This window comes from Phalacrocorax carbo, chromosome 5 (assembly GCF_963921805.1).
Source record: "Phalacrocorax carbo chromosome 5, bPhaCar2.1, whole genome shotgun sequence".
NCBI classification, from domain to species: domain Eukaryota; kingdom Metazoa; phylum Chordata; class Aves; order Suliformes; family Phalacrocoracidae; genus Phalacrocorax; species Phalacrocorax carbo.
The window spans coordinates 22,789,651-22,811,487 of NC_087517.1; the positions used below are offsets into that span (position 1 = coordinate 22,789,651).

The 21,837-nt window shown below is 40.2% G+C and overlaps 1 protein-coding gene across 5 annotated transcripts; it reads right to left on the bottom strand.

The window, feature by feature from the left end:
* Nucleotides 1-1,478: 1,478 nt before the first annotated feature.
* FASTKD1 (FAST kinase domains 1) lies at nucleotides 1,479-19,341 on the bottom strand. 5 transcript variants are annotated; one of them, XM_064451544.1, is made up of 17 exons: nucleotides 19,014-19,330; nucleotides 16,430-16,600; nucleotides 15,833-15,988; nucleotides 15,484-15,547; nucleotides 15,043-15,111; nucleotides 13,943-14,068; nucleotides 12,374-12,772; nucleotides 11,090-11,200; nucleotides 9,802-9,933; nucleotides 8,314-8,800; nucleotides 7,425-7,539; nucleotides 6,602-6,730; nucleotides 5,733-5,864; nucleotides 4,570-4,683; nucleotides 4,157-4,298; nucleotides 3,090-3,204; nucleotides 1,479-2,025 (listed from the first exon to the last, which is right to left on the bottom strand). In XM_064451544.1, the coding sequence occupies exons 4-17, from the start codon at nucleotides 15,525-15,527 to the stop codon at nucleotides 1,936-1,938; spliced, it is 2,205 nt and encodes a 734-aa protein (XP_064307614.1). In that variant the 5' UTR covers nucleotides 15,528-15,547; nucleotides 15,833-15,988; nucleotides 16,430-16,600; nucleotides 19,014-19,330; the 3' UTR covers nucleotides 1,479-1,935. The 5 variants fall into 5 exon arrangements, with proteins under 5 accessions (XP_064307614.1, XP_064307612.1, XP_064307611.1 ...); XM_064451542.1 differs by having other exon boundaries at nucleotides 4,157-4,250; nucleotides 15,484-15,988; nucleotides 19,014-19,341; XM_064451541.1 differs by having other exon boundaries at nucleotides 15,484-15,988; nucleotides 16,430-16,548; nucleotides 19,014-19,340.
* Nucleotides 19,342-21,837: the final 2,496 nt, after the last annotated feature.

Genomic DNA, 21,837 nt, shown 5'->3' on the forward strand with positions numbered 1-21,837 from the left:
TCAAAGATACCTGGCTTGGCCTAGAGTGACTGCCAGATTCCTGAAAAGCAGGATTCAGCTCAAACACGTGACCACCCATGACCGATCACTTCAGCTACAGCCACTGCCACCTTTCTTACGCTCCAGGGTTGCTACTTGAAGGCCATCTCTACAGAGGCAAGGTCATGGAAGAGCCCTCTGACTTGGAGCCTACCTTCTGAGATCCTAACCTGTATTTACAATTGTCTTCTCCATTTTATACAAAATATATAATATTCATATGGTCTTTCTGTGTGCTGCACCTTCAGTGACAATTTCTCAAAGCACTCGTCTTCTAGGTCTTGGAGCCCTTGTCCATTTGATACTATAAGCAGACAACTGTCTATTCGCAAACATGAGGGCTGCCTCAGGAGGAAAGTACCTTACAGCATAGATCAGTTACGTCAGTTTTTCCTGGCTTTTCATTAGTGTCCCGATTTGTATTCAGTCAATAAAAACATTTTCTTCTACTACTGCGTAGTAAAAAAAAAGTGACAGCCAGGTGCATAATGGTCAACTGCAGAAATGCAGCTGCTTGCCTCTGCCAGGTTTCAAAGGAAGTAGTAAAAAGACTATCTATTGCTTCTACTAAAAAGGCAAGAAACAAGAAAACATACACATTGTGTGTGTGTGACAGAGATGGGCACAGCTAGCAGTTGTCATGAGGTAATGGCAGCTGTAGTCACAACATGGCTGCCTCTGAAAATGGGCCAATTCACAGAAGTATGAACACTCTACAGTTACTGCTCTACAATGAACATTCTCCTGGCTATATTCCACCTTTTCCTTCTACATCTCAGTATCTTGTGCGTCCTGACACAAACCCTGGCTGAACACAATCACAGGAAACCTGGTAACTGGCAGATGGTTTTGAAACATGATACGCTAGCAATGTTTTTCACCACCAGAAACCAAGGTAGTTGTCACTCTCTGAAGACTTCTTGGTCTTGATTCTTGGTTTCAATTTTCAGACTAATTTTGCTCTTTTGTACGTGTCTTATTTACAGGACAGGCAGGTTAGATGGTTTGTCTAATTTTGTTTTCTTTCTGTTAGCAAGGGCTAGTCCAATGCATAATGCCATAATAATAAATTTCATTAATTATCCAGTTGCTAGTAAGTGCCGATGTCTGACATAAGCATTATTTACTCCTTATCTTGTATAAATCTTTCAGGTATCACTTCCAAGTTGCATTTAACTGGACTACAGGTGTCTCAAGGGTCTGGGTGGCTGCCAGACCTCTAGAACTAGTCTGTCTTTTAAGTATGTGAAGGTGTTCCCAAAGGCTGGAGCCATGCTTCTTCTGCACATGCCACTTCACAGGGTAGAAGCAGCTGGAGTTTCCTCACTGCACAGCACCCTCCCCCAACAGTCACCCACAGTACCTCTGTTCTGGAAGACAGAAACAGAATGGCTTTAATAGCAGTCCTATTCTTAGTAAATCTACATTTCGTTTTCTTGGTTTCACAGTACAGATCCTGTTTGATTGCTGTTGCTCATTCTGTCACATGCTGGAGGACAGACATAGTTTCCAGTAGATCCGCTGCCTCTTCTCTCACAGTCAAGAGTATTTCCAACTTTTTCTTGGGACAGTTTTATGTCTGGCTAAGGCTCTGTACAATTTTTTAGGATATAATAATGTAATTTTATGGCAAAACTGTCACAGATTCATGTACTTGAAGAATATCTTCCAGATAAAGGCAGAATTTAAGCATCCTTATCACATCATGGCCCACTGTGAGCTGCCTTTTGCAATCCCTAACAAATTGAGGATTAAATCTCTTGACACCTGATGCTCCATGGCAAGCCTTGGTCCAGCTGACTCACAAAGAGATTTTTGAAACTGAGATTCCAGGATTACAACAAGTTTAATGGTACATAAAGTGTAAAAAAATGTACTTTTGACTGCAGGTCCGACTCACTGTATTCCATAGAGATGCCTTCTCAGATATTCTAGCCTTTCACCTTTCGTTGACAGAACCATAGAATTCCATTCGAAGTGAGGAATCTGTAGAACAGAATCACACAAACCGAGCGTTAACATTGGTATAAGTCACACACCATCTTACAGCAAAGAAAAGGCTCTCTGATAATATTGTTCTCCACTTGAAGGTATTTTGTCACCTGTGTCCTGCTAAAAGCTAGGCTTATTCTAATACTGAACAGATTAATTTCTCAATGTAAGATTCTTCTTCATCTAAGTACAGTCAGTCTGTTTCCAAAACGCAGCACAGTTGCAGAGATGCAAAGCAGATGCCCACGCAATACAGGCTATGACAACTCCATTACACCACCTCCCACCTTTTGAAACCCAAATAGAGAATAAAATCTGTAATGTTAATGTATCAAATGGGAGTGGTGTATCAGTAGTAGTTATCATTTACTGTCAGGGCAATATGAGAAAGGACAACTTTCCTTTTAAAAACAAACAAACAAACCAAACAACAACAATGCAAACTTAAGCTTAAAAAAGGATTTTAGCTAAAATTAGAGTAGGTGAGTAATTATATATACAGGAGAATCTGCATTCATTAGCCTCCATTACCCAAATGTTTCTATGCTGGTGGCTGTAAATTATCTCTGGCTACTGGTCTTCCCTGTCACAGCACTATCACTGCAGCAGACAGCATCCACATCCCATCTTGGAGCTGCCAAAACTCTATCACTCAAGGAGGGTATGTTCAATCTTTTCCTCGTGTAGAAATCCTTGGTGAATTGAAGTGAAACTCTTGTTTCACTTTTTCTCCTTTATTCAGGCTACAACGAGATTGCTAGTTTGCCTGCAGTAAGGTAAGACTGAGACCTTTTGACTTCAGTTTTGCTGCAGCCGCTTTCAGAGAAGGTGCCAATTCTATGAAGTCCTTACACCATTCTTATGGTTTAGCCCCAGTTAGCAACTAAGCACCACACAGCTGTTCGCTCCAGCCAAACCATGACAACCATCTTGAGAACAGCTTGGAATTTCCCCCCCTCCAAATACCAAAATTGCCCTCACATTATTGCAAGGAAAATGTATCAATGTGCACTATCAATACAACTCAGAAAGGACATAAAGTATTGCTGACTGCTCACCTGAACTACCCGGTACCCCAGCATTTCCAGGTGTCGTTTTTTCACTGCAGGTTCTCCTTTCAGGTGATGTGAATCTTTGCTAAAAGCTTTTGAATCAAGAAATTCCAAAGCAATTCTGCAAACATCAAAAATGTGCATTTACTTTCAGGTCCTACCTGAATAGCGAGAAGTGGTATTTCTAGTTCAGCATTGACAGCTGCAGCGAGACTATTCCTAGATAAACCTGATAATTCACAGAAAAAGAAAATTAAACAATTCCCTGAAACTAGACAGAACATTTGCCTCATATTTATCTAGACAGATATTTGAACTTCACATGATTTAGAAAAAGCACCTCCTCCCTGCATCTGTTTTCATTCAAATGGCAAAACCAGCTAATCAGCATTTTCAAGGCTTACATGTGAAGAGGTGGGAGGAAAACAGTATTCCAATCTCATGAAACACGTTTCAGGAACGTCCCGTCTGCCCTAGTGTACTGGATTTGGCTGTTGCCAGAGAGTGCTTGCACAGCATCAAGGCCTTCTCTGGTTCTCACTCTGCACCCACAGTGTATAGGCTGGTGTCAGCAAGAGACTGGGAGGGGACACAGCTGGAACCTCAGCTGACTGAAGTGATACTCCACTCCATATAACATCATGCTCAGCAATAAAACGGGAGTTTTTCTGAAGTAGCCACTGCTCCAGCATTTGTCTGTTGGTGGTGAGTGACTGCATTTGCATAAATTGCTTTCTTTTCCTCGCCCGCCCCTTCTTTCTTCTCTTCACTTACTAAACTGTCTTAATTGCAACCCAAGAGGTTTTTTCCTCACTTTTGCCCTCCCGATTCTCTCTCCCATCACACTGCAGGGGAGTGAGCGAGCAACTGGGTGGGAGATAGTTGCCAGCTGAAGTTAACCCACCACACCTAGCAAGGCTAAACCTCATAAGGCTTTGGAAAAAGGAGCAGAAAAATAAATAGCCTAGGGGTTGCAACAACTGTTTAGGACACACGCATCAAAAACCTGGTCTAAGCTTGATCTAAACTGGGAAGCTTGGAAGAGCTAATGTCCAAGAATTCCAGGTACTCACCTCTGAGCTCCTGGTGGCAGAGCCTTTCTCCCTTCATCCTTGATATCATATCTCAAGTGTATTCCCTCCACATCATCCCAAGGTATATTCTGAGCTATATAGGAAAGAGGCTTTTTATTTTTGTCCAGAATACACTCAAAATCTGTGAAAAAAGACAAGCCTGTTTACTGACAAAAACATAGGTGAAAGAATTTGATCTGTACAGTGTTTACTTCTAGAAAAACTTTGTGCTAACCATAATTAGAGAGACCCAACATTATTTATATTATGCAGAACTTTTTAGAGACTGTATTTTATACACCAGTTTCTTCTTTCCAGTATCTTGTGGGCACATGCCCAGGGGCTTCCTAATCTTTGTGATAAGAGTGATATCAGAGGTCTCCTTAACGATCCTTAGAGGATTAACTTCTCACCTATTTCATAGTAGTATGGTGTGAGAACAGATATTCTTGCATAATGGCTCCCTCCTAAGATCTCTGTCAGCATTCTGTGAACATGCTGTCGCAGTGGATTTATTCGGCTACTGCCTACAAAGACAAAATAAAGAATTCATACATCAAAACTTCCACAGCCAAAGTTGTGAAAATAGCACTTTGTGACACTGCATTTTTGACAGCCAGCCTACTGAATTAGACCTTTTCCACAGATCCCTGGTATTATTCCATCACAATTCAGAGACCATGTGATCACCTTTTGGGTGGAAAGTGGCAGGTGCCTATTAAGCGTGAATTGCAAATTCAGACTTCCTATCCCAGGATTTTCTCCATTCACATACTACAAACACTTCAGTTTCAGGTTTCACCTGTTGCATTTTGTTTGCTTTTAATCATATGTAGACACTTGAATAAGTATTTACTTATTTTGTATGTATTACAGGCACACCACACTATCTGCCACTTCTCTGTTGCAGATTGTTCAATCCCTTGCTCCATTAAACATTTTCAGTCTGAGATAAAGCAGCTGAGTTTGATGAATAGTAAAGCAGATCTTCCCCATGAGAATTAGTGGAGGAGATACTGAGTTTGGATTAGCTGGATTTTCTGAACTGATCACTATTGTGAAAGATCTGAGCTGCTACACTTGATCATTAGCCTACTTCTCCACCTCTCATCCTTGATGGATCTTGATTTTTCTGAGGAAGGTGACAGCAGTGAGTTCAAAAGGAGGCAACAAAAATGTTCACCTTGAAAATTTTAAGTCAAATGTTCAGCCTTGTAAGTGAAGCAGGGATCAAAGCAACCCAACTCCTCCAGTAGACAATGCTACTGGTCCTCTTTCTGCCTATCTTCTGTGCCATATACAATGTTTCTGTGTATTTAAATTTTATTTCTTATGAAGAAATATCCCATCTCTATGACATTAATTTTCACAGGGAAAACCACTTTGCTATTTGTTGCACTACTAAGTAGTTGCAGTTTTCAAGAACACATCCTCAGCAGATAGAGGGGGGCGCCCTTCTGAGGTTCTATTGTGTGCTAGTGTCAACATGGCAGTTTTAGAAGAAGCGTCTAGCAGACTGTTGAAAATAGACTATTACTAGTAACGAGGGCAGCTTTTCCTCTCCTAAATTACTTACTGTTATGAAAGACACGTTGGCAGTAGCGCTCATGAAACCAAGGAATGTTAAACTCCGGGCATTCCAGACAGACTGCTCTGTTTAATTTCATGAGGCGTGAGCGGACCCTCTGCTTTAGGGTCTCAGGCAGGACTGAGTTAAACAAAATAAAAAGGTGTGAACTGAAATGTGAAAAATCCAACACATTGAACTAAATGGCTACTTCTGAATTCTTTGCTAGAGACACAAATATCTGTATGCTATAGCATTTATAAAATTCATGCTGCAGAATCTTAGAAAGGGTCTCAAAATCCCTGAGGTAAAAATGAAAAATAACAGTTTTGCTCAATATTAAAAACAGCAAGATAGAAGCAATTTAAACTCTCTTCTATCATTTAACTTCTCATGAAGTAGTTGAAGGCAAAATGGCAACAGTACATTGACAGCAAACAACTTACAGGTAGACAGGAAGGAAACGGTCAGTCTCTTATTTAGAGAGATGAGACTGGTAAGACTCATTTCTTGCAGACAAGAATCCCACATTATTTCTTAAGCTTTGTGACTATTTGTAGTAATAAATACCACAGTCAGGTAATCTTATGTCCAATAAATTGGAAGAATAATTAAATACTGAGTGCAATAAATTGACTATAAAATTTGTTTTAAATGAGCTTCTCTCATCTGCAATACAAGTCTGTACTTTAAAATAAAGCACAAATTTTTGCTCATTCCTTCCCTTTTAGCACTCAAATAATGACTAGGTTATATACGGGGGTCTCTCTAGAAAACTGAATTTTTTAAAGATTAATTCTCAATTCATACATAGGTCCACAATTCCATTTTATGCCAAATGCTACATAATCAAATTCGTCAGAGAGCTAGATATCTACCTTCAAGTTGAGCATCCAATTTGCTTAGGAAAGAAACATTAAATATCCTCGTTATCAGAGCTGGAGGAAAATACCCAGCCACTGCCAAAACATGACCAAGCAGCACCAAGTGGTGAGTTTCAAAACAACCTTTAAAAACCAGACAGAAAACCATATTAGTATTAACACATGACATAAAGTTTAAAGGATTTGCAATGCCCTCCCCCTGGCCTCCCATATCATCCAAGTTTCTCTCTTAACATACTAATTGAACACACAGGCAGATAAAGGACTACCTCTGCTAACTGCACCAAGGCATAAGGTAACTCTTGCCAGGTCTTTGCAGGAGGAAACTAGTTAGTCTTAAAAAAAGGTAATTCCACAATATTTCAGTAGACAGCAAATTTTCACAGTTCTGTGAGGCTGTATCATTAATTTTAAAAAGAAGTCTCTACACATTTCCTTTACAACTTGTTATGAATCACAAAGTGTTTCCTGTACCCAAATGATGACTCCTTGGGGAATGCCACAACAATTCTATCCAGTAACAGCATAGTGAATTAATCAGAATTTTCACTTGCTTTTTACTATGCTCAAGACACCTTTGCTAGTCCCTACCAACAGTAATTTTTGAAGAGTGAAATGAAGCTAGAAAACCCAACAAAACCCCACTGAATCTTTGTTGTGGTTTAACCCCAGTAAGCAGAGTATTAGTAGTAACATGACACTTTTTTCTTTGCTTAAAAAAAAAAAGCCATTCTGTTCCCATTTCTTCAGTACAAATAATACCTTCCAATGATACTCATTTACTTGGTGCCAGAATATCTTTGTCTAATGCACTTACTCAAGTCAGAAGTAAGATGTTGGATACAACTCTGAAAGAACTCTTCACTGGCAGGAGGGTCATAATTCAGAGCAGAGAAAAGGAAGAGAATAAAATAGGTTTCAAAAGGGTGGATCTGGAAGAAAAGATCCTAAATTAAGTCACTGCAAAATCTGCTAATATTGCTTTACAATTAAAAAAGGGTTTATAATTCATTGAGAACTGGGAGATTCAAGACTAGATGAGCTATTTTCTAAAATTTTTTGCCAACTTTTTCTGGAGAAAAATATTTTTAAAATGCAGAAATCATTAAAATTGCAGCTATGACTAAAACTTAAAATCTGTTTCATTTAGATGATCCAAGTGTTTCTATATACTTAGAATTTAAGAAGCTTTCAAAAAGGTTTCCCATTAAATGCTCTTAAAGAAACTAATGTGTCATAGAATGAAATCAAAGTTCTATATGAATACCAGGTTGAGACGGAGGGGAAAAAAAAGATAGCAAGGAAACACAGTAATTTTGACCAACAGCACAGGCTACCAGGGGAAATCCCCACAAGAATGAGTGATGTAAAAATATGCATTGTGTGATGTGACTATTTGTAAAGAAGTTAAATAATTTTTTTAAAGATGGTCAGATATAAAGCTGAATGCAAAGGATTACAGTTGATCTAACACTGACTGACTGAATAATAAAATACAAAAGGAAAATTAAAGGGAAGTAAGTGCAAAATAATATAAATGGAAGCAAAACAGCTTTGAGTGAACGTGGAAAAAGATGAGCTCCAAATCAGGTACAATGAAGGAAACTCTTAGAAACACAGTGTGGATTGTGCTCTGAAGCACATTAACCACTAGCCTGTCCTTTCTTCATAACTTACACAGCAGACAGAAAGAAAAACTGTAATACCTTGTCTATGTTTTCAACAGTCACAGAAGCTATTCTGTCAAGTAATGAAGGACAACGGTGGTTTGTTTTTATGAGAAAAAAAGACAACTGAAATACATTTGCCCATGTTATCTGCTCTATCAAGTGTTGAAACATGGCCATAGTTTCCTCGACGAGGACTTCTTGAAACCACTCTCTATTCACATGTGTAAGTTCTTCCAACAGAAGATTTAAGTTGTTGGCTTTCTGAAGCCTCTGAAATCCACAGTCATTTAGTTTTTGCAGAAGCTTTACACATAGCTCGGAACTGTTTTGCGAGTGCAACTGGTCATAATGATTCCATTTGACAAGAGCTGTAGCAATGCAATTCAAATGATGGAACCTGCACTGAGCCAGAACTGCTGCTGCTCTGTTTAGAACAATTTCCTCCACTGGAAAGGAAGGAATCATGGCCAGAACACGAATTATTGCAGCAATATCAGCAGGTATGACACTAGATTTTAAAAAACTGGAAGAGAGACAAATAAAAACAGATCATCAGTACTGACAAAGTGTGAATCTTAAAAAAAAACCAAACTAATAAATTACATGCATGAAAATTGTATTTTATAAGTCAAAAGCTGCACATCAAACACAAAATTAGTAGAATATTAATCACATGGTAGAAATTCAGTTAGTGACTACCATCTTTCTTCATTGAGATTAATGTCTTCCTTCCTTTTTATTGAAAATTGAAAAAGGGAAGAAGATAGGGAGCATCTGTCAGCTGGTGAGGCTTCAAGTGTTACTGATAAACACTGAAGTCCTTAGTAAAGGGAGAAGGTCCATCTTTGTTAACAGAGTCTGTGGGTTTCTGGGCCTGGATAATTTCTGTGATTTCTGTCCTGGGGAGCACCAGGTTCTGAGGTGCCTGAAGAACAAGAAGGTATCATCCACAAAAACCATGTACAGCCAGGGCACTGCATTCCTATAGAGGCTGAGCAATGGAAGCAACAGTGTCAGATCATTTCTTCCGTGACTCCAGAAATCATTTCCCTTTCTACGTTGCAAGTGTACAAGCCTGATAACTAACTAGACACTTCTACAATCAAAAGAAGAGTATTTCTGCTTCACACTTTCATTTGTCCCAACCATGGCATTCTTACTGTGTATTTTCTGTTACTCGTTGCTTCAAACATCAAAGACGACATTAATAGCTATCCCTCCTATAAAGTAACAATCAAAACTTCCTGTTCGATGTCATTATATTGCAGCAGCTAAGGGGCAAAAAAATCTATTTTTAAAATACATCATATCTACTAGCAGATACTATTGGGTCTACAGTCAAGACAATAGCCACTTCCTACCCTCTGATTTACGTGTTCAATAGAATCAAATACTTTTACTGTTTGTAACTTCTTCATAATTTATGGAAGCAAAACAATTTAACATCTTAGCTTGTTATTTAAAATGTTAAGTAGACAAATGTTTAATACTTAAATAGTTTCATTTCCAAGAATACACACTTACCCACATAGTAACATTTTTAGTTTAGCAAACAGCTCCAGATTATGGCAACGCAACACCACCAAGTACTGCGTTAACTTTACCAAGTGTAATACATGATAATTATCCAAGTGTTTGTGCAGAACAAAAGCCATTCTGAATACAAAGACAAAAAGATGACATAGTATTATGCTAATACAGAAGATATTGCAAAATCCAGCATCCCACATGAAGAAGGGGTGTCCCGTGATGCACAGTACCTAGGTTGAGGGTTGTACATGATGCACTCCTCTCCACCCCAGTTTTGACAGTGTTCCAGTAAGACACAGCAACCTCTCTTCACTTAGTAAGTTGCAAAATTAAAGCCCTCATCACAGCAAGACAGCTACTTCACTCTAATAATTTCTGTTGCAGATTTTACAATCAGTTAAATTTAGAGTGGACCTAGAATGGGATAAACTAGAACAGCATCACCAGCTTCAGCACCCACTCACGTAATAGTGGTTTCTTCAGCTATGTTGGTCTAAAGCTGCAAGAGGGGGCTAGATTTGTAGGGAAGGATGATACCTTAAGACCTTCTTTAGACTGTGAGATTCAAGGAGAAAAAGCATTCATTCACTTGGTCTTCTTTTTAATACCACTCTACTCCACAACACTACTCGTCCTTTTTCTTCCAAGGATCTATTTCGTCCATACAACCACATTCAATCCAGTTATTGCTCACAACCTGCATTAAACTCTTCTGCATCTGTGACACATTTGATGTGCCCAAAAACTCAACTGCTTTTCCCTTCATTGCATGAACGTTATTACTTCTCCCTGTAAACAACATTTAGTTTACAACTATAGGAAACCTGGCCCAGGTTCTTGAAGACGCAGGACTTAATAGTTCAAAGTAGGGCACAATGACTTCTGAAGAAGCAATTCACATCAGTAAAAGCATCTCCTAGATAGGACATCTTCTCTGGAATCTACTGTATTCTCATTTGTTGCACCAGTTTACAGTAATTGTTATAGGCCAAGTTTACTCAAATAGGATCAGGTATTTGTAAATAAGCCAAAAGCTATATCGCATTAACTTGGTAGAGTTGAAATGGCCTTCTATGAAACCTCTACATTCCCTCAATTTCTTCTGGGTCAAGCTGTGATATTCTAAAATCTGTAATAGCTAATTATATAGAGTGTATATGCATTGGTGTACAAGTGACATGCTCTCCACTCCCAACTTACTGGATATTATATAGTTGTCTGTACTAAATGGAAGTAGTTTACCTAGAGAACACATCTTCTTATAGTATCAAAAAAAAATTACTTTTTGAGTAGGTGAGAATTTCTGCATTTCATTTTCTGCATCGTCTTCAGTATTACCAATACTTGGTGACTGCTAAATTCTTCTGCCATGTGTGCTGCAGTTGCTATCAACCTAAAGAGTAAAAGATATATTTACCAAAGAAAAACAGTTTAAAACCTCCGGCAGAGACTGCAGCCAATTTTCTTTGTCTAGGAGGGAAAGAACCAATAGACTACTTCAGGAAATACAGGAAAACAAATTCCCCCAAACTACAGCCCTTCTTCTGTGGACCCTTCTTCTAAACAGTTGACCTGTACGGCACAGATAAAGAGATGTGAGTGTGTTAGATCAGTATATATTGCTCTGACACTAGAAACCAGCGAGTCCAACAATTCTGAAAGCAGACAAGAAGCAGAGAAGGTACTCTAAGACACTAAACAATTCATGTTCAATCAGCAAGCTACAGATAACAGGATCAAATGTGAATTGAATTCATTCTGGTGTAAATGCAGCCAGTGATTTTTTTCTACCTCACACTGATTTTTACCAAAAATAAAATCATTTTTTGTTTTTAAAATCTAGGAAAAGCTTTTGGAACTAAGTCAGCTATGGCAAAACCAGCACAGGTTTGCAGTATATCCAGATAGCTGAAGAGAGGCAAATGTTCCTGAAGAAAAGTCTGAAAATATGACTAATTGTAAATAACACAGCAAATTCTGCCTAAAACTGCAGACTTTGAGAGACTCATGACTAATACCACCCCCAAATAGGGCTTTGTAGCACAAGAAAAACAGGCAGAGAAAAATCTGCCACACAATACTATGCTCTAATTGCTAAATAAATGCTGAGGTGTTCCCTGCTGAGACCTTTCCTATAGAATAGGATGTACAGCAAACTGGCATAGGACAAAACTCTGGCTGTTGCAGCTACTGCCAGTCTTAAGAGGAAAACGCAACACATACTACTGCATATATTTCTCAGGGGAAAGACAGAAAGTTTTTTACTACCATCCACTGTGAAATGAAGGCTGTAGTCTAAGAGACAGAGCTACAAGATGGCCTTGATAAACAGCATTCACCTACCCCTTGATTACTGGATCCAGCTTTCTATGCAACCCTTATAAGGCAAACTGCTACGGCAGTGTTTCCATAATTAAATAATACATTGCTACAAAGTTACAGCTAGGAAACCTAGTTCTCAGCTCACACATAGGGTCAGAAATTCCTCCAAACACTGATACATTTTTAATTTCTGTGCAAGACTAGGTGTATATCATAAGTAAGACAAAACTGTTACTAAACTTACCTTTCTCTTACCTTGGATCCTGCCATAGGCCCAAGAATAAAAAATAATTTTGCAAAGGATTCAGGATCATAATAACCATCTATATTTTCAGACAGCAGCTGTTTAGCAACCAAGCAGAATTCAGCATTGTCAAAACCCAGCTGCTCATACAGTCCAAAAATAAGGCTAATACTGTGTATGTCAAGATGGGAGGCACTTTTAAGGAAAATCTTGTTGCATTTTTCTAGCAATGGATGATATCTCAGTTTAACATTTTGAAGAAACTGTAGTATTCTTTTGGCATTGTTGAAGTGGACTTCATCTTTTTCTTCCAAGAGCTGTCCAGCCTTGTGTAGTAATCGATCTCGAAAACTCTGTGAGATAACATCAGATATGCTGATCATCAAAACTGACAAGATCCTAAAAAATTCAAAAGATTTATACTTACACATTGAACATGATAAGTAATAAATGTTAGGTTTCTTAAATAAACTACACAAAGAAAGGAACGTTAGTTGGGTTGTTGCTGGCTGCTGTGTAAAACGGAATTTTAAATCTAAAGCAAAAAAAAAAAGAGATGAGCAAAAACCATTTCTCCTAATGAAGTCAAAATTCTGTTTTCAGTGAATTTCTGAAAAGACTGGGATTTTTCAACCATCCCTTAACAAAGCCATGGGCGATGAAAGCGTTTGCCTAAGGCAAGACTCTGACTTGCCTGATTCAAATACACAGAAAGATCTTTTAATGCTCAGTGGAAACTAAAGAAACCCAAACAATTCTTAAGTGACAGAAGAGTCACTATTACTCCTAAAGAAAGAATCCCTTTCTCGGGGAATAAAACCTACGACCACAGGAAGAGTCAATTCTGTAAAGAAATGCAGTCCTATTCAACGAGCTTCATAAGCATCCTCCTCACATCTGCAAAAATAAGTGTTGGGACTGCTGGTGCTGTATAAAGCAGAAAAAAGGAAGAGCAGCCTTTGTGATAATGGCCCAGGGGAACAGAGGCAAGAAAAAGCTTGGACAACTTTGACAGGAGCCAGATTTTAAGTAATTTTAATATTAGGGTAATGCACTAGACATGCTAACAAGAAAATTTATTAATTCAACTTGATAAAAAAAAAAAAAGCTTGGAAGATAAATAAAAATAACACTGCTGTAAGGCTCCTCATTGCTACTCACAACAGTAAACTAAATCCATGTCATAGTAGAGAAAATATCAACGTCAAGCAAGAAAAACATCTTCTAGTGAGTCAATAGCCTCTAAATTCTCAAAGAAGTCCATGTAAAATTTAGAATCAGGATAAAACAATATCTGGTGTTTTTCCACTGTAAGTAGAACATTAGTTTTAATTAAGTGTTTAAATTGGTTATAAAGAAATTCTTCACAAAATCATTGAGAAAATGCTTTCACCTAAGCAGACCTGTTCATGAAAATCAATGCACGAATACAAATCACCTCGTTCTCACAAACCCCAAACTGAACAAAAGCAACCTCCAGTTGAGAAAAAGGGAAAGTGTTCAACAAAGGCAGCCCAGTAATTGTGACATATTGCTTCTACTGCTACTCAATTTCATTCTGGTACTTACCTTATATCCTGTATAGAATCCAGTTTCATGTCCACAATATGAGCTACTTTGCCAATTACGGGACTGAAATACCTGTGTTGCTTGTATAAACACAGTGCGAATTTAGACAGCGCTGGCAAACTAAGCCTGTCAAGACATCAAAGACAGACAGACAGAACATTTACCTTTTACTTCTAATGAATAAGTAAAGAAAAAAATCTGCTTCAACAATTACATGAAAGACAAGGTTATATTCAAATTACAAAACAAGGAAACAAAATATCTAAGCCTTTTCTGTTCAGTCACCTATAGCGACACCTTGGACATCACCAAAACATCCAGGTATTTCATATTAAAGCATATAGTTCATATGGAGCTCTATAAAAATCAGAAGTTCTTCATTTAACCAAACCAGCGTAAGAAATCTATAACGATTGAATTCTCAAGCAATGATGTGAAATAGTTAAAATGAATGTGAGCAATTTTCTTACCTGAATGTCATTTTGTGTTCAAGCTACACTGAATTTATTTACTTGTAAGATGCCCCAGGTGTTAAGCTGGGAGAGACAATTCTGTATGCTGGTGCCAAAACTGACACTACTTTCTACCATTAACCTGAGATTAAAGAATGAAAATTACAGTACAAAAAAAAATCAAAACAACCCAACAAAAAAACCCACAACACCAAAACCTGCACAAAGGGGAAATGTTGATGTTTCAATACAAAAGGTTTTTACTAAAATTGAGATGAGCAGGGTTCTAACAACCATTTAAGAGAGTTGGACAGCAAGCACTAAGATAAAATTGTTAAAACCTCCAATTTACTTCAAATACATAAATCTACACAGATAATATATTTCAAAATCTTAAGTCTCAGTCCCCTTTATTGGAGTATCTGAATATCTCAAGCATTTGTGTACCAAAGTCCATCAGTAGTCAAAGCCTCCATATGTATAAAAACTAATTTCCAAAACCTTCAAAAATACAACTGACACTTAAAATACTCACATAATGTTTAAAACATCTCATAAATACTCTTTGAGAACTCTGTGTACCCTCATGTGAAGCAAACCATGCTTGCAACTTAAGCCTTTCACAAAGCATAGTACTACAGTACTTGCCTTTCTAATCTTTTCCATGCTTCTGTAACAAGCAGTCCTCCTAGAGAATTGTGGTCTTCAATATTGAGCCTTCAGAGGAAAGACATAATAATTTGAAGGTTGTTTCAAAAGTTATAAAGAAATAAGACATATGTCCTTTCATTATTTATCATGTTTTACTTTTCCATTACTCCCTCCATTCAAACAGATTATAAATATTTGTGCATTCATAATCATAATTCCACTTACTGGGATCAGATCAGTTCTGCCTGCATCAAAAACTGAGGCACAGGACGTTAAGCTGTTTGTGTCACACAGTTGGAGTACAGAAGCTGTGCCAGGGCAGTCTCCCAATCTCCTTATAGCATGGCTTTGTAGTAAAATTTCCATCTCTTTTTACTACCAAATACAAAACGTGTGGAATTCCACAACAGATATGCAATTCAACATAATGCTGCTTACCTCAGAATACTATACAGGGTGTCCACTATGGCCTCATCTTCCATGTGTTCCACCTTGTTTTCTGCTAAAATGCAAAGGGTAAGAAACTGGGAGTGATTTCTTATATAGTCACTAGACCTTAAGAGAAGCGGCCTCTTCTTTTGCAATTGCCACAGCATGTTCAATGCAAGCCCTACATGTTTTTCAGAAAGCCTGGCCTTGTTACTCCCAACAAGGCTGAACACTTCATCTTCATGGGTGCAGCTATTTATTTGGCTCAAAAGCAGATCACTACTCAGAGTCCGAGCTTGGTAATGTCTCAGCGTAAACAAGCAAATCTTCCTCAAAGCAAGCATTTTGCTATGCCTACCAGCTATCTTTAAAGTATGCAGAAAGATTCTTCTTTCACTTTTCACAGTAAACCATGTTGTCACAAAGAACAAACTCAAGTATTTGAAAAACAGAAGATCGGTTTTCCTTCATCCTGTATGGTCACTGTATAGAGAAGCATTCAGTTCTGAGGTACCTGTAATGAGATAGAATTAAAACAGTTAAGTGCACAACGTCTCTACCTTTTCATGTTCTGAGTAAGGTAAGCTTGAGAAGAACGTACAGCCTGAATTCTCCTCAGAGAGGCTCCCTACAATGAACACTGTCATGCTCACAAGTGCTAACTACTTGGTAAGTTTTCAAATTTAGAAACCTGCCTTTAAAAGGCACATGTGCTATCATGCCACTACTGAGAAGGCAAAGCTGAGTTTTTTAACATGCAGGTGCTGCATGACTAAGTCAAGTGAGGCTTGCTTTCACTAGGCCACTCCATAATCCCAAACTGGGGTCCGGAAACTACCAGAAAATACAACTATTTGTGGTAAAAGGAAGTGAGACTGAAAGAGCTCTTGAGCTGGCATCACAGGATTCCTCTGGTTCTATATATGCATCCATCCCACAGCGTTACCTACTGTACCTGGTCTATGAGCCTCTCCCACAGTTTCCTTTCTGCTCTGCTCTCTCTGGTACGTGGTCTGTATCTTGTAAACACATGAAGATTTTGGTATATGGCTTCTAGTCAGGAAGGTTGACCGCCTTTGTAATAGAGGAAACTGATCAGTCACAGTGCATCAGCTGAAATCACCCACTGCACAGAAGAAAAACAACATAATTCCCCGAATTATAGTGGAAGCTACAAACTTATCTATTGAAATCTGGTAAGTATTAATTTGTTTTCTTAATATATCCCCCAGTTTGTACACAGTGCTAACAGCTATGTATTCTACAACCTACAAAATTAGTTCCAAGCTGCAGAACAAAAACCACTGGTGGTAAATGTTGTGATACACCACAAAAGATCCATCAAATTCCCTTAACTCAGAAATCATGGAAAAGCCTAGAAGTCTTGCTTTAGGAGATATAATCGTTAACAATAAAAGTTATCAACATGCCATACTTTCAGCACACTTGAATGCTCTTCAACTGTAGGTGTGATTCCAGCAGTGCAACATTATCAAGGCAATGGCAGCAGCACCCACTAGGTCTACTGAGAAGGAAAAAACACTTTTCTGATTCTCTCCCCTGTCAGGGCAGAGGGGGGAAGGGGGCAGTGAGCAAGCAGCTGCGTGGTGCTTAGTTGCTGGCTGGGGTTAAACCATGACACCTTCTTATTTGAGCAGTCTAGGTAGGGTACTGAAATCATTCCACAAAATTGAATACAGGTGAATTTCTTTTGATGCCTGCACAATCAGCTTCAGAGATTAAAAAGCCATATGACATACTGTACTACACTGCTGTTGCTGACACTGGGGCAGATACAAGGAAAACTAAAATGAAGTTGTTTTAATTTATGATCTGTTATAATACAAAATGTTTTCTTCCCTATTCAAAATGAAAACATACAAAAAGGTACGAATTTTCCAGATATTATGTATTAAGTACCTTTTATAATAACGATTTGCTTTATAGTCTCTTTTCAGAGATTGTTTTTATTGCTTCTACTTGTTCCATATGATAGTTGTCTTTACAAAGAATTTATTCTACTTTACCACTGAAAAAAGTGGTGTGACATTATGTATTCCATGTAATCTCCATAAAAAGTATTTTTGGCTTTTCCTTCTTAGTATGGAGCCACATGCTTTTTGAAGTAGCTGGGACTTTTTATTATGATATGTATTAAATACACTAAAATACAGATCAAAGGTTGGTCAAGCCACTGTTAAATCACAATCTAGTAATCTTCCACAAAGTCTCAAGTAATTAACCACATTTACCAGACCATTTGACAGGTTTTTTTACCCCACAGATTTTCAGTTAATTAAAAATATTTTTTCTGTTCCCTTTTGTCATGTAGATGGAGCAAATCAGATACAGTGAAAATAATCAACTTTATGTCATGTGTTAATACAGTTTTCTGTCTGGTTTTTAAAGGCTGACTGTTTGCACTGACAGCTTCTAAGCAGAAGCCGAAATACAGAGTTATCAGAATTATTGAACTATACAAACTACCTAGTTTAAAGAGAGGAAAAAAGCATTTCCCCCCTGATGGCATGACAGTAAAGTACACCTTTTTGTATGACCATGTCTGGAGTCCTAGCTGCAAACGAACAGGTGTTTTTTTTTCTTAATCCTGTTTTAGAGAACTAAGATAGCATCAGACAAATACCTTTAATACAATACTGATATATTTACACTTGATTTTAAGATTTCATGTACTGTATTATAGAACATTAAGCAAAGGCTTTTGATTAGTGTATTTTTATCTTGCTACTGTTCCTCTTATTTTCATATGTCTATCCAATGGAAAAAATAGTTACAATATCACTTCACTTTTATTCCCCACAGTTCTGGCAAGCTAAGCTGCCAGAAAACAGGATGAAGTAGATACCTGAAGAGACCATAAAAACTTCAGGCTCAAATAACTTTCTTCTAAGCCTGGGTAACACCACCTTTCCCCTTCTCATGCTGCAGTGGACCTTGCATTCCCTATCCTAACGACTCACAGCCAGGATCTCTATCCAAGGCAGTCTGCAGGAAGTTTCCAAATATTTCTTTTTCCGGAAGGTATTCTGCAGACACAAGTGATTTACCACAACCTTGTACGCAATTTTAAATTGTAGTTAATTCCAGTATCTTATAAAAAGGAAATCAATAGGAAACATTGGATGTTTTGTAACTTACATAGATTAAAAATAGGAAATTTGTATCTGCTTAAAGAACTAGTTCTAAGATGTTCTAGTTGCCATGCAAAATATACACTAAAAGGACAATAAATTATTCAAAATCATTTCATATAATTTCCTCTTGAAAAACAATAAGCATTTTCAAGGCTGTATTACAAACTACAGTGAGCCAGGAAGTTTTCCGCAAAGGAGAAAACGTGGACACTCGCCACTCCCCAAGTCAAAAAAATATTAAACATTTAAGTAACCAAGTGTTGAGAGCTGCTTGTGCGGTATACACATGTGTTCTTCACCGGTCTGCCAGAGTCACCTCCGCTCCCGTGAGCCATGCCGCGGGCAGCGCGACACCCACGCCTGACGGGGCCAGCAGCGGCCTACCTCCGGTCCTCCTCTGCTCTGCTCTGCTCCGCGCCGCGCCGCGCCGCCGGGGCTGCCTCCCTGCGGCCGGGCCGCCCGCGGAAGGCCCGCCAGCTCTCCCCTGCCGGCCGCCTCCTCCACCCCGCGGGGAGAGGCCCACCCAGAAGCGCTTCAGAAGGAGCGCGGGAAGGGGCTGAGCCGCCACGCGGGCCTCAAGGCGGCGGCGGGCGGGGATCCAGGGTCCTGCTGCCCCCTCCGGCAGGCAGGGGCTGTCCGCAGCGTTGGGCTCACTTCCCGCTGCCGCCCAACGACGGCTGCCTCCAGCGCGTACGCTCTGGGAAGCAGCGGGCACTTGCCCCGCTCGGCGGGAGGAGCCTCCGCACCTGGCGTCCGGGAACCGCCTGGCTCCGCCGCCGCCGCAGTACAGCGCGGGGGCGGCGCTGCCCGGGCCGTGCCCCAGCCCGCCCTCTCCTCACGCCGGCCGAGAGGCGGCTGCGGCGGCTGCCGCGGCGGGGCGGCCCGCGGGGCTCCCTGCTCGCCTGGCGAGGGGCGGCGGCGGCAGAGCGGGCGGCGCTGCGGGGCGGCCCAGCTGCCGGCAGGCCGAAGCCGCGGCCACGCGTGGTCGCCGTCGGGGCACGGGCGGAGAGGTGCCTGCTAGCGCCGGCTTAAGCAAGGGCTATGGAAATGGCCGAGTCCGGCACCCAGCTAGGCTAGATCAGAAAACAAAGGAATCGGCGTCGTCCTCACAACTTTTGAGGCCTCCCTGCGCCTGCAGAACGCAATCTGAGAAGTCCTTAGCTTGCTTTTTCATGGGACCGTTCCTTCATTCAAGCCACAGATGGATACCGCTCACTCAAAACAAGCACGCGGTTCAGCCCCAGTACTCCGTGTGCCTCTGCAGCCGCTGTGCGTGTGCCCCAGGACAGAGCGACTCTCATGAGCTGAGATGTCAGGAGATGTAGGGAGAAAGGGGAAAGTCCCGCCAGTTAGACCTTCCAAAGGAAATAAAAACGATAATAAAAATGTTTCAAGGTCATCTTGGCTATTGCGGTCATATTAATAAAACCAATATTTATATAACACATTCTGAGGGGAAAAAAGTCTTCCCTGCCTAGAAAAATCACAAAGGGACAGAAGTTCAGGAAGGGTAAAGTTCAAGAGTTTGGCTTTGCTGTACTGGAATTAACGTCACTTTGACTTTATGCTTTGCAAAAAATGTTGAAAATGCATGAGTCCTGGAACACAAATCATGTTGCTTATGTTGTATGCATATAGCTCCAGGTCATCTTTCTGGACCTCTTTTCACCACCATTGATAATAACAAAGACATTTAGATAAAATGGTAAGAATCTCGGATTGTTCTGAAATTCTATCTAAAATCACAACCAGTGCTATTACCTTGACCAGTTTTGACTAGCTGTTTCGCAGCTGTCTGTCAAAGGTCTGCTTTTTTAATTTTTTGTCTGTTGTTGATTGTATGTGTACCTCATGTATTGGATGCTTAGGAATATGGAACTCAAACTAATCAAATAGCCCCTAATTTATTTATTATAGGTCTGTAGTGTTTTAGAAAACAGTCCATGAAACTTTTAACTGGGTTTGTAACAATTTTTCTAACTGTGACATCTGTAACTGGAACAGCTCCTGTATCCTGCTAGCAAATTCAGATTGCCTTAGTTATGGTCTACACAGGCATGCAAGTAATGGAGTGAGACCCAAACCCTGTCAAGTATCTGAGGCCTCATGCAATCTCACATAGGAACTCCAAGGCAACTGATCTCCCACTTTAAACTATTCCATGTTCATATGGAGGAGACTTCTGCAAATCATATGGATTTTTCATTTACAAGATGCTGAACTTCTTACTTTTGACTTGTCAAGTACATTTGGGTGAAATCAATTAATAATGCCTAAAACAAATTAAAAATGCTAGATAAAATTACCTTAAATTTATTTGGACACATAGGGGAAGAAAACAAGCTTCGTCAAAGCATGCTGGGCTGAAGTCAGTGTTGTTATACTGAACACAAGTCCAGTCACCAGGTTCTTCAGGACTTCAGAACTCACAGGGTTCAATTTCTCAATTTTAATTTTTTTTCCAGAAATTAAGATTTGTTTTCCTGCTTTCAATAGACTTCTCAATAGGTCACAGGACTTGCATTACCTCCTGTTAGGTATGATTACTAACCTAATACCCACTGGTCTGAATTAAAACCCTTCAAAGGAGGCATGTACTTCTGTGCAAGTCTCAGGTAATTCTGAAGGTGCTCATAGCCTTGTGCATTGTCATCAACTTTCAGGTCCTTGTTTTTAAGATAAATTCAGTTTGAATGGCAATACAGACATATAGAATGTAATTATCAGGAGCTTTTTTTGCATACAGTTGGTCTAAATCCCCATTTTAGTTGTTTACAACCCCTAACGACCTGTGCCAGGTAGTGCTGGAGTGACCCTAAGCCCTTCCAGTTCTGTGCACCAGTCCTTCGGCCATTTTCCGGCCTCTTCGCTGAGCCGCCCACCGGCGTCCCGCCAACAGGGAAGCCCAGCGCTGGCCCCGCACACGTTTAGTCGGAAGGCACTCACGTACCTGCGGAAGCAAGGCAGAGACCGTCCGCCCTCCCTCCGTGCCCTCCGGCAGCGGCTGGGCCAGGCGGCCGGGGCAGGCGGCCGGGGCGGCCCCAGCGGAGGCCGGGCGGCGGGAGGGGGCGGAGCGCCTCTGACGAGCTCGGGGAGGCGGGCGCCCCCTCCCCCAACGGCTTTGGCTCCGTCCGAGCGGTCCCCGCCGCCTCCACGCCGCCGGGCAGGGCTGTGCCGCGGCCAGCGACCCCTCCGTCACCCTCTCCGG